The sequence below is a fragment of the Chiloscyllium plagiosum genome, chromosome 7 (assembly GCF_004010195.1).
Source record: "Chiloscyllium plagiosum isolate BGI_BamShark_2017 chromosome 7, ASM401019v2, whole genome shotgun sequence".
In the NCBI taxonomy this organism is placed as follows: domain Eukaryota; kingdom Metazoa; phylum Chordata; class Chondrichthyes; order Orectolobiformes; family Hemiscylliidae; genus Chiloscyllium; species Chiloscyllium plagiosum.
Genome location: NC_057716.1, coordinates 47,632,412 through 47,645,916, shown reverse-complemented (window position 1 = coordinate 47,645,916; position 13,505 = coordinate 47,632,412). Strand labels below are relative to the sequence as shown.

The following is a 13,505-nucleotide window of genomic DNA, read 5'->3' as shown; positions in this document are numbered from 1 at the left end:
CAGACATTAAACTAAACTATAGATAGTGTATAGCTAGATTACAAACATCAAACACAACCAACCTGCAACACCCAAACTAATGTCATATTTCCCAAAACCACTTAAACACACAACAATAATGCAACACCAGCAAGAATCCATTTTGCAGCTCTCTCTTTTGTTTTCAAATTGAAAGTGCAAACGTAGGTAGGTCCTCTAAGTTTTGTCTTATAAACGGGACATTCATAGATATTTCTCATTTCCTGTTTGTCATTGGGGATTGCTTTAACAAATATGACAGGCATCAGAGGTGTCAGTTCTTTCACCCAGGCTTCTGCTATATGGCCATTCTGGATGTCCCAGCGTGCTCCTGTCACATAATAAGAAAAGGACAAAGAAAGTTATTTACAAAATGCATAAGATTACTTGTTTCAGTTAAGAAGCACTGCATTTTGGAAACTAAACAGACATTAAAAATAATAAATGTGAATGCATTGTCCTCATTTTGTTTACCTTCCATATAGAGTCCAGAAATGTATGCTCCTTCTCTGGCGGGTTGTGCAAAGTCTTCCTTCAGTTTTTTAGTGACATCCACTATCAGGTGCATCTTATCCAGGGGCCACTCATTTTTCCTTGCCAAACTTTGCATTACAGCTGAAATAAATTTTTAAAATATAGCAAATCAAATAGTCATGCATTTGCCTTGGTGCACAAATGCATCATAACTTTGCACAGAATTTTGCAAGTATTAGATGTTGATTTCAACCATGCTGTTAGTTTTGAATATTGTGTGAAATATCTTGCATTCAAGTTGCTGTTCTTTCACCTAGAGGTCTTAACAGTATTGTATAAAAATAAAGTATTAATGTTACAGGTTTGATGCTTATGGACTCATCTTTCAAAGTACTGAATAAAATACATTGAGCATGTATTTTTGTGACAAACAACGTTTTGTAGATATCAGTAGAATACATTTAATGCTGGATAGAAAGATAGCTTCGATAAAAGTTTAGCTCCATACCACAAATTAGGACAAACCAATTTGGTGTTTCTATCTCACTTGCCCATTTAACAGTAAGCAGATTATGGGGAAAATATATCATTAAAATAGAGTCAGAGGCATTGATCGAAACCAAGACAATTGGCAGACCTAAAGTTTTTCAAAGAATTATAAAACTGTAAGATCATGTGTAATATAGCATATTATTCCACTGCAGTTTGTTTCCATGATAATTTTGAAGCATTTCACATATACCACCTGAATAGTTCAACAGAATTGTCACCAACAAATATTTAAAGTTAAGCAATTATGATCTTTACATCTTACCTGTAAGAAAAGATTGTGGGTTGAAAAACCCTGATATCCAGATAACACTAGGAAGGGTCAGATCCTGTGTCCAGATGTCCAGTTCATGGCAACGAAGAAGAAGATCACTGTACCTTCAATAAAGAGTTTTTATTAATATTCACATGCTTATAATGTCAGTATTTGTTAAGTGACTCACTAAATTGAAATCTTGACTTTCCTGGAGGTTAGTAACCATAACAGACAAAACAAATCTGGCCAAGCATAAATACCGTCATTTCACAACTTTAATGTTCTGATTTATCTATCTTTTTACATGATCATCTTGAATTGAAAAGCCAACATTTTAATTATCGTTTGTCCCTTAAATCCTACCTCTGGTGATTTTAGATCTCTCTGATTCTTCAACTTTTGTGCTGGAATACCTGGTATCTCCAATCCTAGCATTTAAGGAAAGGTGTATGCATTATGGTTTGATCAGAAGTTCTTCAGATCTGTATGTGACATTTCTCAGCACTAAATTTCATCTGCCAGTTTTTCTAATTACATTTTATCCAAAACTTGAAATTTTAGAGTGTCTTCCCTTGTCCTTTCTAACTTGTTTTCATTTGCAAACTGTTTGCACTTATTGCTGTTGCTTTATGAAACTCAGCTGTGAAATTATAGATGATGATGTGGCAAAAGAACAGGGAACTGCATTAGAAGAGGATGTCAGCCCATTGATGAATATGCTCTTAACGGTTATTTTACAAACAAAAAAAAATAAAAACACTGTCCTTTCCAGTGGCACCCACATCCCACAAAGGAATTAAAGACAAAGTGCATTCTTGAAATAACAGGAAAAAGTGTATATTTCATCTCTGCAAGTATTTATCCAGTTTCCTTTGCGAAAGATTGAAGAAACAAATTTAAACACATTTTCACTTGCTGTCTCATTCTTGCACATTTGCATCTCCATCAAGGATGGCCACCTCAGCACCTCACTATACCATAAACCCATGGATAACCTCACAATGCTACACTTATCTAGCTTCCACCTGAGACACATTAAAACAGCCATCCCTATGAACAAGCCCTCCATGTACACAGGATCTGTTCAGATGAGGAGGAACATGACAGACACTTGAAAATGCTTAAGGATGCCCTGATAAGAACAGGGTACGATGCCCAACTGTTTGACCACCAGTTCAGACATGCCACAGCGAGAAATTGTAATGACCACTGCAGGAGACAGACATGGGCTGCAACAGATAGGGTACCCTTTGTTGTCCAGTACCTCCAGGAGCTGAACGATTACACCATGTTCTTCACAGCCTGCAACAAATTATCAATGAGGATGAGCACCTCACCAAGACCTTCCCCATGCCTCCACTTCGAGCCTTTAAACAACCACCAAACCTTAAACAAATCAACTACCCACCCTTCAGGACAACATTCTAAAACCCTAGCACAGCAGCTGCTGCAAGAGCTATCAGTGTCAATTTTGGATACCACTGTTACATGTGGGGATACCTCCCATCATGTAGGCAGCGAGCACTCATGCAACTCAGTGTTGTCTATCTCATACGCTGCAGGCAAGGATGGTACATTGGTGAGACCAAGCAGACGCAACGACAACTGATGACACCACGCAACAATCATGAGGCAGGAGTGTTCCGTCCCAGTCGGGGAACATTTCAGCAGTCTAAGCCATTTGGCCTCAGACCTTTAGGTGACCATCCTCCAAGGCGGACTTCACAACAGGCAACAACGCAAAGTGGTCGAGCAGAAGCTGATAGCCAAGTTTGGTACCTGTGTGAATGGCCTCAACCATGACCTTGGGTTCATGTCACACTACAGGTGACTCCACTGCACTATACACTCTCTCACATGCAGACCATCTCTCATGCACACACATACACCCCCTGCACTCAAACATTTGCATGCACCCTCTCACAGGCATATACCCCATCACACTCACGCATCCACTTAACCAAGCCTACACACACATGCACACTATCACGTGCACTCACACCCATACTCTCTCCTACATGCGCACATCTAAGTTTATGGGGTGAATTTATTTTTGCAGAATTACATTTTGAATTGCTCAAAAGTTGCATGAATCCATGTAAAACTCTGTAAATCCTACCTTAGAAATAGAACCAGCCTAACTCAACATTGGGACACAGACACATCTTAATGTAGTGTCTGAGCTGAGATAGCACCTTTTGTTAGAAAAGCTAGACCTTTCTTGAAAATGTAATTTAAAAGTAGTTCTGGGATTTTCAAAACAAAGAACAGAAATCAACACATCCCACTCCAAAAGATAAAAAACTTGATCTAAAATTGTTTCTTGTATTATCAGTGTACCCCTTTGGCTATAAACTCTATCTTATTATCTTATTGGCACAACCACCTGAGGAAGAAGCAGTGCTTCATAAGCTAGTGTTTTCAAATAAACCTGTTGGACTATAACCTGGTGTGTGATTTTTAACTTTATCCTGAGGAGTGATCTTGTGAAACATACAAGATCTTCAGCACACCCGACAGGGCGCATACCCTAAAGATTTGGGGAAGTTAAACCAGGGAAATGATTTAAGCATAAAACTTTCCTTTATTATCCTTTCTCTGAAAAGACCATATGAGCATGAATTTCTTCCCTAGAAGCTACTGAAGGTTGTGTCTTTAAAATTTATTCAAGTGCAAATTAGATAGATTTTTAATAAACAATGCAGTCAAGAGTTTTAGGGGCAGACAGCAAAATGGAGCCGAGACACAACCAGATCAACCATGAACATAGTGATTATCAAACAGGCTCAATTGGCCTACATATGCTCTTATGTTCCCATGGACAATAACATAAATTAGTATTTTGGGTTAAGCAAGGCTTTAATAAACAGTTCTTAAATGTCTGAAAATATAAAGAATTGCTCTCAAAAATCATATGCCCTGATAGATGGCGTACTATGTTTTGAGTGCTGATGGATGAATCTGTTTTAAACTTTTTTTGAACTAATTCTGTCTGGTTATCATTGTACATGCTGTAAACTGGTAAGGAACTATTCTGTTTTCAATTTAAATGTTCCTTATAATTGGAGGAGGAAAGAATACCAAATAACTTAGGTACATTTTTATGCTTTCTAAAATTCTAAACAATATATTTTCTGTTTGTGCTAAAACAGCACTTTTCTAATTTTCTGTTTCAAGATTCAATCAGAGTAAAGGTTTGCATAGTTGTGGGTATGAACACCCAAGCTGGGAAGTTGATTTGCAGACATTTTGTTCCCTTTCTAGGTGACATCTTCAGTGCTTTGGAGCCTCCTGAGAAGCATATCTGTACTATGTATTCTGGAATTTATTTGGTTCTGTTCCTGCTGCTTCCAGTTACAGATTCCAGTTATTCGTTGTAGTGGCCGGAATATTGGTCTAGGTCAATGTGTTTATTGATGAAGTCCATGGATGAGTGCCATGCCTCTAGAAATTCTCTGGCTGTTTTCTGTTTAGCTTGTCCTACTATCGTTGTGTTGTCCCAGTCAAATTTGTGGTCCTTGTCATCTGTGTGTATGGCCATCAGGGACAGCTAGTCATGGCATTTAGTAACTAGTTGGTGTTCATGGATGTAGATTGCTAGTTGTCTGCTTGTTTGTCCTACACAGAGGAACCTCGATTATCTGAACGAGATGGGCAGGCACTATTTCGTCAGATAACGGATTATTCAGATAATTAAGTATTTGGATAATCGATTTTTACATTACACAAGGAAAGGCATGCTGATCTAATGCTGTGCACTACTGGAAAATTTGTTTAAATCTATAATTTTAATGTATTGAGCGCAAGAGGACACAGATTTTACTTGATGAACAAAATAAAGCAATGAGTGGGCGGCACGGTGGCACAGTGGTTAGCACGAAGGGCCTGTTTCCACACTGTAAGTAATCTAATCTAATCATAATGAGAAAACTTTTTAAAAATGCAGCAGTAGTTAGCATTTGGCAAGGAGTGATGAAGACAGCATTAAACAAGGTCTCAAACAGCTTCTACGATTGCAAAAGTATTTGTCAGTTTCCAGGAACTCGTGATAAAATGACATGCACCGTTTTGCGCATGTGTTTATGTTCTCGGCCATTTTTTTCATGAGTGGCCCGGTAAATTACTTTTACCCATTACTGTGACAACCCTTAGCTAAAAAATGTCCAGTCGCTGATGCTTGAGCTGCTTGTGTTTCTTTGTTTGTTTTTGCCAGCATTTTCACATGTTCTTCAGTACAGGTAAATCAAATACACATACCTCTTTAATGTTTTTGCGGGACCTTGAAATCTTCGGATAATCCGAAATTCAGATAATCGATATTTGGATAATTGAGGTTCCTCTGTATAGTGTTTCATGCAGTCTATGCTTGGAATCTTGTAAGCTATTATTGTGTTGCACATAATGGGTATTGGGTACACAAGCCAGACATACACTTAGACCTATTGTTGCATTTCCAGGAACTCAATCATATAAATTGGCAAAAGAACTTCAACAAAAATTAAAATATCTCATCAGCAGATCCAAACACTCCATACAATCATTACAGTAATTCCTAGACAACATCAGGAACATAAACATAGATAAGGACGAAGCAATGATCCCATTCCATGTAACAGCGCTGCTTACCTTGGTTGACAAGACCTTAGCCAGAGAGACAATAGCCAACTTCCTGGACAAACAGAACAGACGACACGACGGGGAACCTATCAACAAGGACTGCACACTCAAACTACTGGACCTGTGCTTGATGACACACTTCATATTCAACAACCAAATGTATGAACATATCAATGGGACACCTAATGGGCTCACCCACCTCTGGGCTTACAGCAAAAGCAGTGATGCAAAGACTGGAACAAACAGCCCTCCCACAAATTTGATCCAAATTCTGAAACAAATATGTGGACAACACTTCAATAATAATTAAGAGAACAGAGATCGAGGACATACACCAGAATATCAACACCATGCTCACAGGATCAAATTTATGAGAGAGGAGGAAACTAACAACCAACTCCCATTCCTGGATGTGATGGTAGAAAGAACAGAACAGTGAATGCATATTAGAAGCATACAGAAAAGCCATACACATGGACCAGATGCTGAACTACAACAGCAACCACCCAAACACGCACGAGAAGCCACATTAGGGCCCTGTTCAAAAGGGCTACAACATGCAGCACTCCCAACCTGCAAAGAGAAGATATCCCTGCAACTTCATCCGCAGATGCCTGCCAGACAAACAACGCAACAAGGACATGCCATGGCCTAACACAATAGCCTCGCGACCTTATATAAAAAACGTGTCAGAACTCACAGCCAGATTTCTTGACCACTCGGATTCATGATAGCCCATAAACCAACATCCACACTCAGACAACAATTCACCAGAACAAAATACCCAATACCCAAAATGTGGAAGACAAACGTAGTTTACACGATTTCATGCAAAGACTGCTAAAACACTATATAGGAAAAAGTAGGCAACCAACTAGCAATCTGCATCCACGAACACCAGTTTGGCCCTCCATGTTTGTGCCGACCACAATCCCATTCTAATCCCATCTGTCTGCACACGGGCCATATCCCTCTATTCGCTGCTGGTTCAGGTGTCAATCCAAATGCCTATTAATCTTGGCTAACCTATCTGCTTCCACCATCTGTCCTGGCAGTGCATTCCAGGCACCTTTCACCCACTTTGTAAAACAACTTCTTATTGCACATCTCTTCTAAACGTTCCCCCACTCACATTAAGCCTTTGCTCCCTCGTATTTGACATTTCCACCTCTAGGAAAAAGACTCCAACTATCCACCCTATCCATGCCTCTCACCTCTCAGCCTCTGATGTTCCCGTGAAAACAATCCAATCCTTGTAGTTAATACACTCCAATCCAGCCAACATCTTGGCAAACTTCTTTGCATCCTCTCCAAAGCTTCCATTTCCTTCACACCAGAACTCCACACAATACTCCAAAAATCTCATATAGCTGCAACATGGCAAGCACACCTTATGTCTGCTTTACTATCTATTCACTAGTGTTGCCACTTTCAGGGTGCCATGGACTTGCACTCCAAGATCTCTTGTATATCAGTGCTCCTAAGGGTCCTGCCATTTATTGTATACTTACCTCTGGGATTTGACCTCCCAAGATGCATCACCTCTATGTCATATCTGTTCATATGACGCTACCTTCCAAAAACAGCACTGCTGATATAGCATTCTTCTTCTGTAACTGTGGTTTCCCACCCACCGTAATTGACAGGGCCCCCAACCCCATTTGACCTATCATCTGTGTTTCTGACCTTGCTCAGTGCCATCACTCACAACAACATGATCGGGTCCACCTTGTCCTACTTTTCATTCCACCAGCCTCCGCATTAAAAGGATCATTTCAGACAACTCCAGCATAACGCCAACAACAAACATATCATCCTCTCCCTCCCCACGCCTGCATTTCACAGGGACCAATCCCTTGACCACCAACACCATCCCCTCCACTTCCCATGGCACCTTCCTATGTAGCTGAAGAAGGTGCAATGCCTGCCCCTTCACCTCTCTGCTCACCATTCAAAGGCCTAAATAGGCTTTTCAGATGAAGCAGCATTTCAATTGTACCTCCTCCAATCTGATCTATTGTGTTCATTACATCCAATGTGGCTTACTCTACACTGGAGAAATCAAACGCAGATTGGGTTATCACTTCGCAGAACACCTTCAGTTCTCATCTTATAACCCTCTGGATTTAATATTGAGTTCAATATCTTCAGATTGTGAACTCACTCCCATTCCTTCCCTTTCTTTTAGCTTTACTTAATGCATTGTCTGTCACTATGTCCAGTCACCCCTCCCCCAACTCCAGTAGACTGTTCTTTCCAGTCTAGCAGTTAGACACACCATTGTTCTGCCATTCTCACATTCCGATCACTTAATCTGTGCTATCAGCACCCTTTGTCCCCCAGCACTCCAACACACTCCAACTCATCAGCCCTCACCCCACTCACAGCACGTTCCCCTGCCACCGCAGGAAGTGCAAAACCTGTGCCCACACCTCTCCCTTTATCTTTGTCCAAAAACCCAAAGAATCTTTCCACATACAATGGAAATTTATCTGTACTTCCACAAATGTCATCTACTGTATCTGTTGCACCCAGTGTGGTCTCCTCTACATCGGGGAGACAAGACATCAACTTGCAGATCATTTTACAGAATATCTCCGGGACACCCACACCAATCAACCTCACCGCTCTGTGGCTGAACATTTCAGCTCCCCCTCCCACTCCATTATGGACATGCAGGTCCTGGGCCTCGTCCATCACCAAACCTTAACCACCTCATACCTGGACTGTGTTTTTCTGTAGACGCTGATTTGAAGCTCTCTGTTAACTGTACGTTCAACTGTCACACCTAGCACTCCCATTCCAGAGCCTCTCACTGATGATGTTACCAAGTATGGTGATGAAACGTCTGAAAACAAACCTTCAAGCTCAGAGAGCTATCTTACATACTTACACAGTTTTAATTATTATTCTGATCACGTGCTTTATTTGTGGTTTATTTCTGTATCTTGTGCTGACTTCCATTTAGCACAATGAACTTACCTACACCAAGAATTAAACATTGATATCAACACACTGGTATAATTTCAGCAAAATGCTATTTTTCAGGATGAAATGGGAGAAAGGTAAAAAGATAATTTCCACTCTCTTCATATGGCAGTGAAGAGATTGCAAATTGTGGTAAAAGATATTACAGCTATCGAAGATTGAATTATTTGTTCATAAAATTCCTCCACTCTTCTGAGTACCCTTGCCACATTTTGTACATGCTCCAGTACCTTACCCATATGATCACAATTCAATCATAAGTTTTGGTCACAAGAAACAAAGCTAATCAAATGGTCTATTTAGAAGAAAAAAGAATAGTGGAGTCATGACCCTGTTCGCATATGATCTACTACAACAATTAACTCAGCAAAACGTTAATTAGTTTGGGGTTCCCAAACCTATTGTAACACATTAAGTTAATTCAGCATAAAATAACTAGAAAGAAAATTGGAATTGTAGTGGACAGCGAAGGAGGTTACCTCAGATTACAACGGGATCTTGATCAGATGGGCCAATGGGCTGAGAAGTGGCAGATGGAGTTTAATTTAGATAAATGCGAGATGCTGCATTTTGGAAAAGCAAATCTTAGCAGGACTTACACACGTAATGGTAAGGTTCTAGGAGTGTTGCTGAACAAAGAGACCTTGGAATGAAGGTTCATAGCTCCTTGAAAGTGGAGTCACAGGTAGATAAGATAGTGAAGAAGGTATTTGGTATGCTTTCCTTTATTGGTCAGAGTATTGAGTACAGGAGTTGGGAGGTCATGTTACGGCTGTACAGGTCATTGGTTAGGCCACTGTTGGATTATTGCATGCATTCTGGTCTCCCTCCTGTCGGAAAGATGTTGTGGGACTTGAAAGGGTTCTGAAAAGATTTACAAGGATGTTGCCAAGGTTGGAGGATTTGAACTCTCGGGAGAGGTTGAATAAGTTAGGGCTGTTTTTCCTGGAGCGTCAGAGGCTGGGGGGTTTATAAAATTATGAGGGGCATGGATAGGATGAATAAATGTCTTTTCCCTGGGGTCGGGGAGTCCAGAACCAAAGGGCATAGGTTTAGGGTGAGAGGGGAAAGATATAAAAGAGACCTAAGGAGTAATGTTTTCACTCAGAGGGTGGTACGTGTATGTTATGAGCTGCCACAGGAAGTGGTGGAGTCTAGTACAATTGCAACATGTAAATGGCATTTAGATGGGTATATGAATAGGAAGGGTTTGGAGGGATATGGGCCAGGTGCTGGCAGGTGGGACCAGATTGGGTTGGGATATCAGGTTGGCATGGATGAGTTGGACCGAAGCATCTGTTTTCGTGCTGTACATCTCTATAACTCTATGACACTATTTCTTGTGGTGCAGTGCAATATTCCTATCTCTGGGCCAGGAGACCCACGTTCAAATCTCACATGCTCCAGAAGTGCATCATAGCATCTCTGACCAGATTGGTTAAAAAATATCTAGATTCTTCCTCACTGGGGAGTTTGCTTCTAAAACAATATGGATTCTTGTGGTGTAGTGGTAATGCCCCTACCTCTGTGCCAGGAGACCTACATTCAAGTCTCACGAATGTGTGCCATAACATGTCTGAACAGGATAGTTAAAATAACAAAAACAATGAGAAACCTTGAAAAATCTAGTTTCTGGACTTAACCACAAGCTAGATAAACTCAGTATATTATAAGGGGTCTTAAATGCAAATTTCTTTCAAAAGTTTGGTTTTAGGTTTTCTTGGGGAAATAAATGCAGCATTGGTATTTGTATCATCGATAGTCATAGGTGAGGTGCCGGAAGACTGGAGGTTGGCTAATGTGGTGCCACTGTTTAAGAAAAGTGGTAAGGACAAGCCAGGGAACTATAGACCGGTGAGCCTGATGTCGGTTATGGGTAAGTTGTTGGAAGGAATCCTGAGGGACAGGATGTACACGTATTTGGAAAGACAAGGACTGATTAGGGATAGTCAACATGGCCTTGGGAAATGTTGGGAAATCAAGTCTCACAAACGTAATTGAGTTTTTGAAGAAGTAACAAAGAGGATTGATGAGGGCAAAGAGGATTGATATGGACTTCAGTAAGGCATTCGGCAAGGTTCCCTATGGGAGACTGGTTAGCAAGGTTAGATCTCATGGAATACAGGGAGAACTAGCCACTTGGATACAGAACTGGCTCAAAGGTAGAAGACAGAGGGTGGTGGTGGAGGGTTGTTTTTCAGACTGGAGGCCTGTGACCAGTGGAGTGCCACAAGGATTGGTGCTGGGTCCACTACTTTTTGTCATTTTTATAAATGATTTGTATATGAGCATAAGAGGTATAGTTAGTAAGTTTGCACATGACACCAAAATTGGAGGTGTAGTGGACAGCGAAGAAGGTTACCTCAGATTACAATGGGATCTTGATCAGATGGGCTAATGGGCTGAGAAATGGCAGATAGAGTTTAATTCAGATAAATACAAGGTGCTGCATTTTGGGAAAGCAAATCTTAGCAGGCCTTATACACTTAATGGTAAGGTCCTAGGGAATGTTGCTGAACAAAGAGATCTTAGCTCCTTGAAAGTGGAGTTGCAGGTAGATAGGATAGTGAAGAAGGCACTTGGAATGCTTTCCTTTATTGGTCAGAGTATTGAGTACAGGAGTTGGGAGGTCATGTTGCGGCTGTACAGGACATTGGTTAGGCCACAGTTGGAATATTGCATGCAATTCTGGTCTCCTTCCTATTGGAAAGATGTTGTGAAACTTGAAAGGGTTCAGAAAAGATTTACAAGGATGTTGCCAGGGTTGGAAGATTTGAGCTATAGGGAGAGGCTGAATAGGCTGGGGCTGTTTTCCCTTAAGTGTTGGAGGCTGAGGGGTGAACTTATAGGGGTTTACAAAATCATGAGGGGCATGGATATGGGCCAGGTGGTGGCAGGTGAGACTAGATTGGGTGGGATATCTGGTCGGTATGGACGGGTTGGACTGAAGGTTCTGTTTCCCTTCAGTACATCTCTATGACCCTATGGTATTATGCAAATAGAAATTCTTTGCATAACTCTATTTAATAGACTTCTTGGGTAAGTAAACCATTTCTTCTGCTAGTGGTCTTTGCCGCAGACCTTTAACTCATCCAGTTTCTGTGTTTCCTGTCCTGACAGCACAATGTCCTGAATCTGTCAAAGTTAGGATTTCTAGTTAAAGGAAGCCCAGAAGATGCCAGGCTGGCCAAATGTGACACTGATTTCTGAAACTTTAGCAACTACATCAAGGGAGAGTAAAATAGGGAAAGCTGCCTCCAAGGTCTCAGACACAGCATTTTAAAAACTGACAGACTGAAGTGAGATAATGTTTGTGAAGGACAGGAGGAGCAGGTCAGGATTGCAAACCAAGCATGTGGAGATGTAAATGACTGAGGAAGTCAGCAACAGGAGTGTGGTTCCTTTGAGTTTCAAGGATCTCAGATGCATAGGAACAGGAAGTGGCATTACTCTTTCAGATGCCCACTCTGACTTTCCCAGCATTTTCCTATACAACACTCATTGGACCGATTTACTTTGCTATACAACGTATTGTTTTCACTCCAGGAATTGCCTCGTATTTCCATTTGAAGAGCCAACAGTCCCAACATCATCTTTGTACCATCTCGCAACCTTGCATGTCCCCACAAATGTTGTCCTTCTCTTCGCTCAACACAATCCATTTCTCACATCCAACTCCACCTTCTCTCCTTAAGTCTCCAGGGAAAGGGATAGAACTGGAGACAACTTAGTTCTTTAGTTGGATGAGGAGGGACAGAACATGAGGTGGAGGGAAGGTCCTTCCACTGGTAATTACCTAAATGTTTCTATGTGATTTCTGTCTTTATTATTTTGAATTTGAGTTTCAAAATGGTTGCCTATAGGTGTTGGTTACTTTTGGGGAAGGTTTCAAGAAAACTAGGTCAGACTGTTCTTCTGGAACTGTGATCTAATCCCATCAGAATGCAGGAACCCCATGGAATGTTGATGGAAAATTGTTTTCACTGTGCTGATTTCCAATAGGGAGCATAAACATTGAAGACTTGCATTTGGTGGAAAATAATCAAACACTGAAGCTAACTTAGAAAACTCAGAGATCAAAATTTTTAGGCAATTCAGAGGAGAACTGACTGGAGTCAAAACCAAATATAATTTCTTTCCCAGATATATGCTTTACCAATACCCACCTAAAAGTTGGGAGAACGATACACTAAAACATTCTTGGATAGAAAACATGCATAAAAATACCAGTGAAAAGAAAGGAGGAAGGGACAGTAAAGATAAGGGAAAATATTACAGTGCTGGAGATAAAGGGATGTGCCAGAAGGGTCAAGGACTGAGGGAGGAATATTTTAATGGGGTGAACATGACTATGCCGCTGACAAATAGGGATCAAAGACTGACAGATAAACCTTACTTTAACTTAACTCATAGGATGTCGGCATCGTTGACCAGGCCAGCATTTATTGTCCATCTCTATTTGTGCGGAGGTCAGTTCAGAGTCAATTACATTGCTGTGGCTGTGGAATCACATGTAGGCCAGACCAGGTAAGGATGGAAGATTAACCTTCCTAAAGGACATTATGAATGAACCAGATGGGTTTTTCCATTAATCAACAATGGC

At 40.8% G+C, this 13,505-nt stretch overlaps 1 protein-coding gene across 4 annotated transcripts in view; it reads right to left on the bottom strand.

The window, feature by feature from the left end:
* Window positions 1-59: 59 nt before the first annotated feature.
* Window positions 60-13,505, bottom strand: part of dnah9l (dynein, axonemal, heavy polypeptide 9 like) — a 427,363-nt gene continuing 413,917 nt past the window's right edge. For 3 of the 4 annotated variants that reach the window (XM_043693603.1, XM_043693605.1, XM_043693604.1), the window contains 3 exons: window positions 1,307-1,419; window positions 493-633; window positions 60-349 (listed from right to left, as the gene is read on the bottom strand). In XM_043693603.1, the coding sequence (XP_043549538.1) occupies window positions 102-349; window positions 493-633; window positions 1,307-1,419 (502 nt within the window). In that variant the 3' untranslated portion in view covers window positions 60-101. Of the gene's footprint in view, window positions 350-492; window positions 634-1,306; window positions 1,420-1,660; window positions 1,726-13,505 lie in introns of those variants that run through there. The other variant, XR_006312134.1, reaches the window with a different exon arrangement.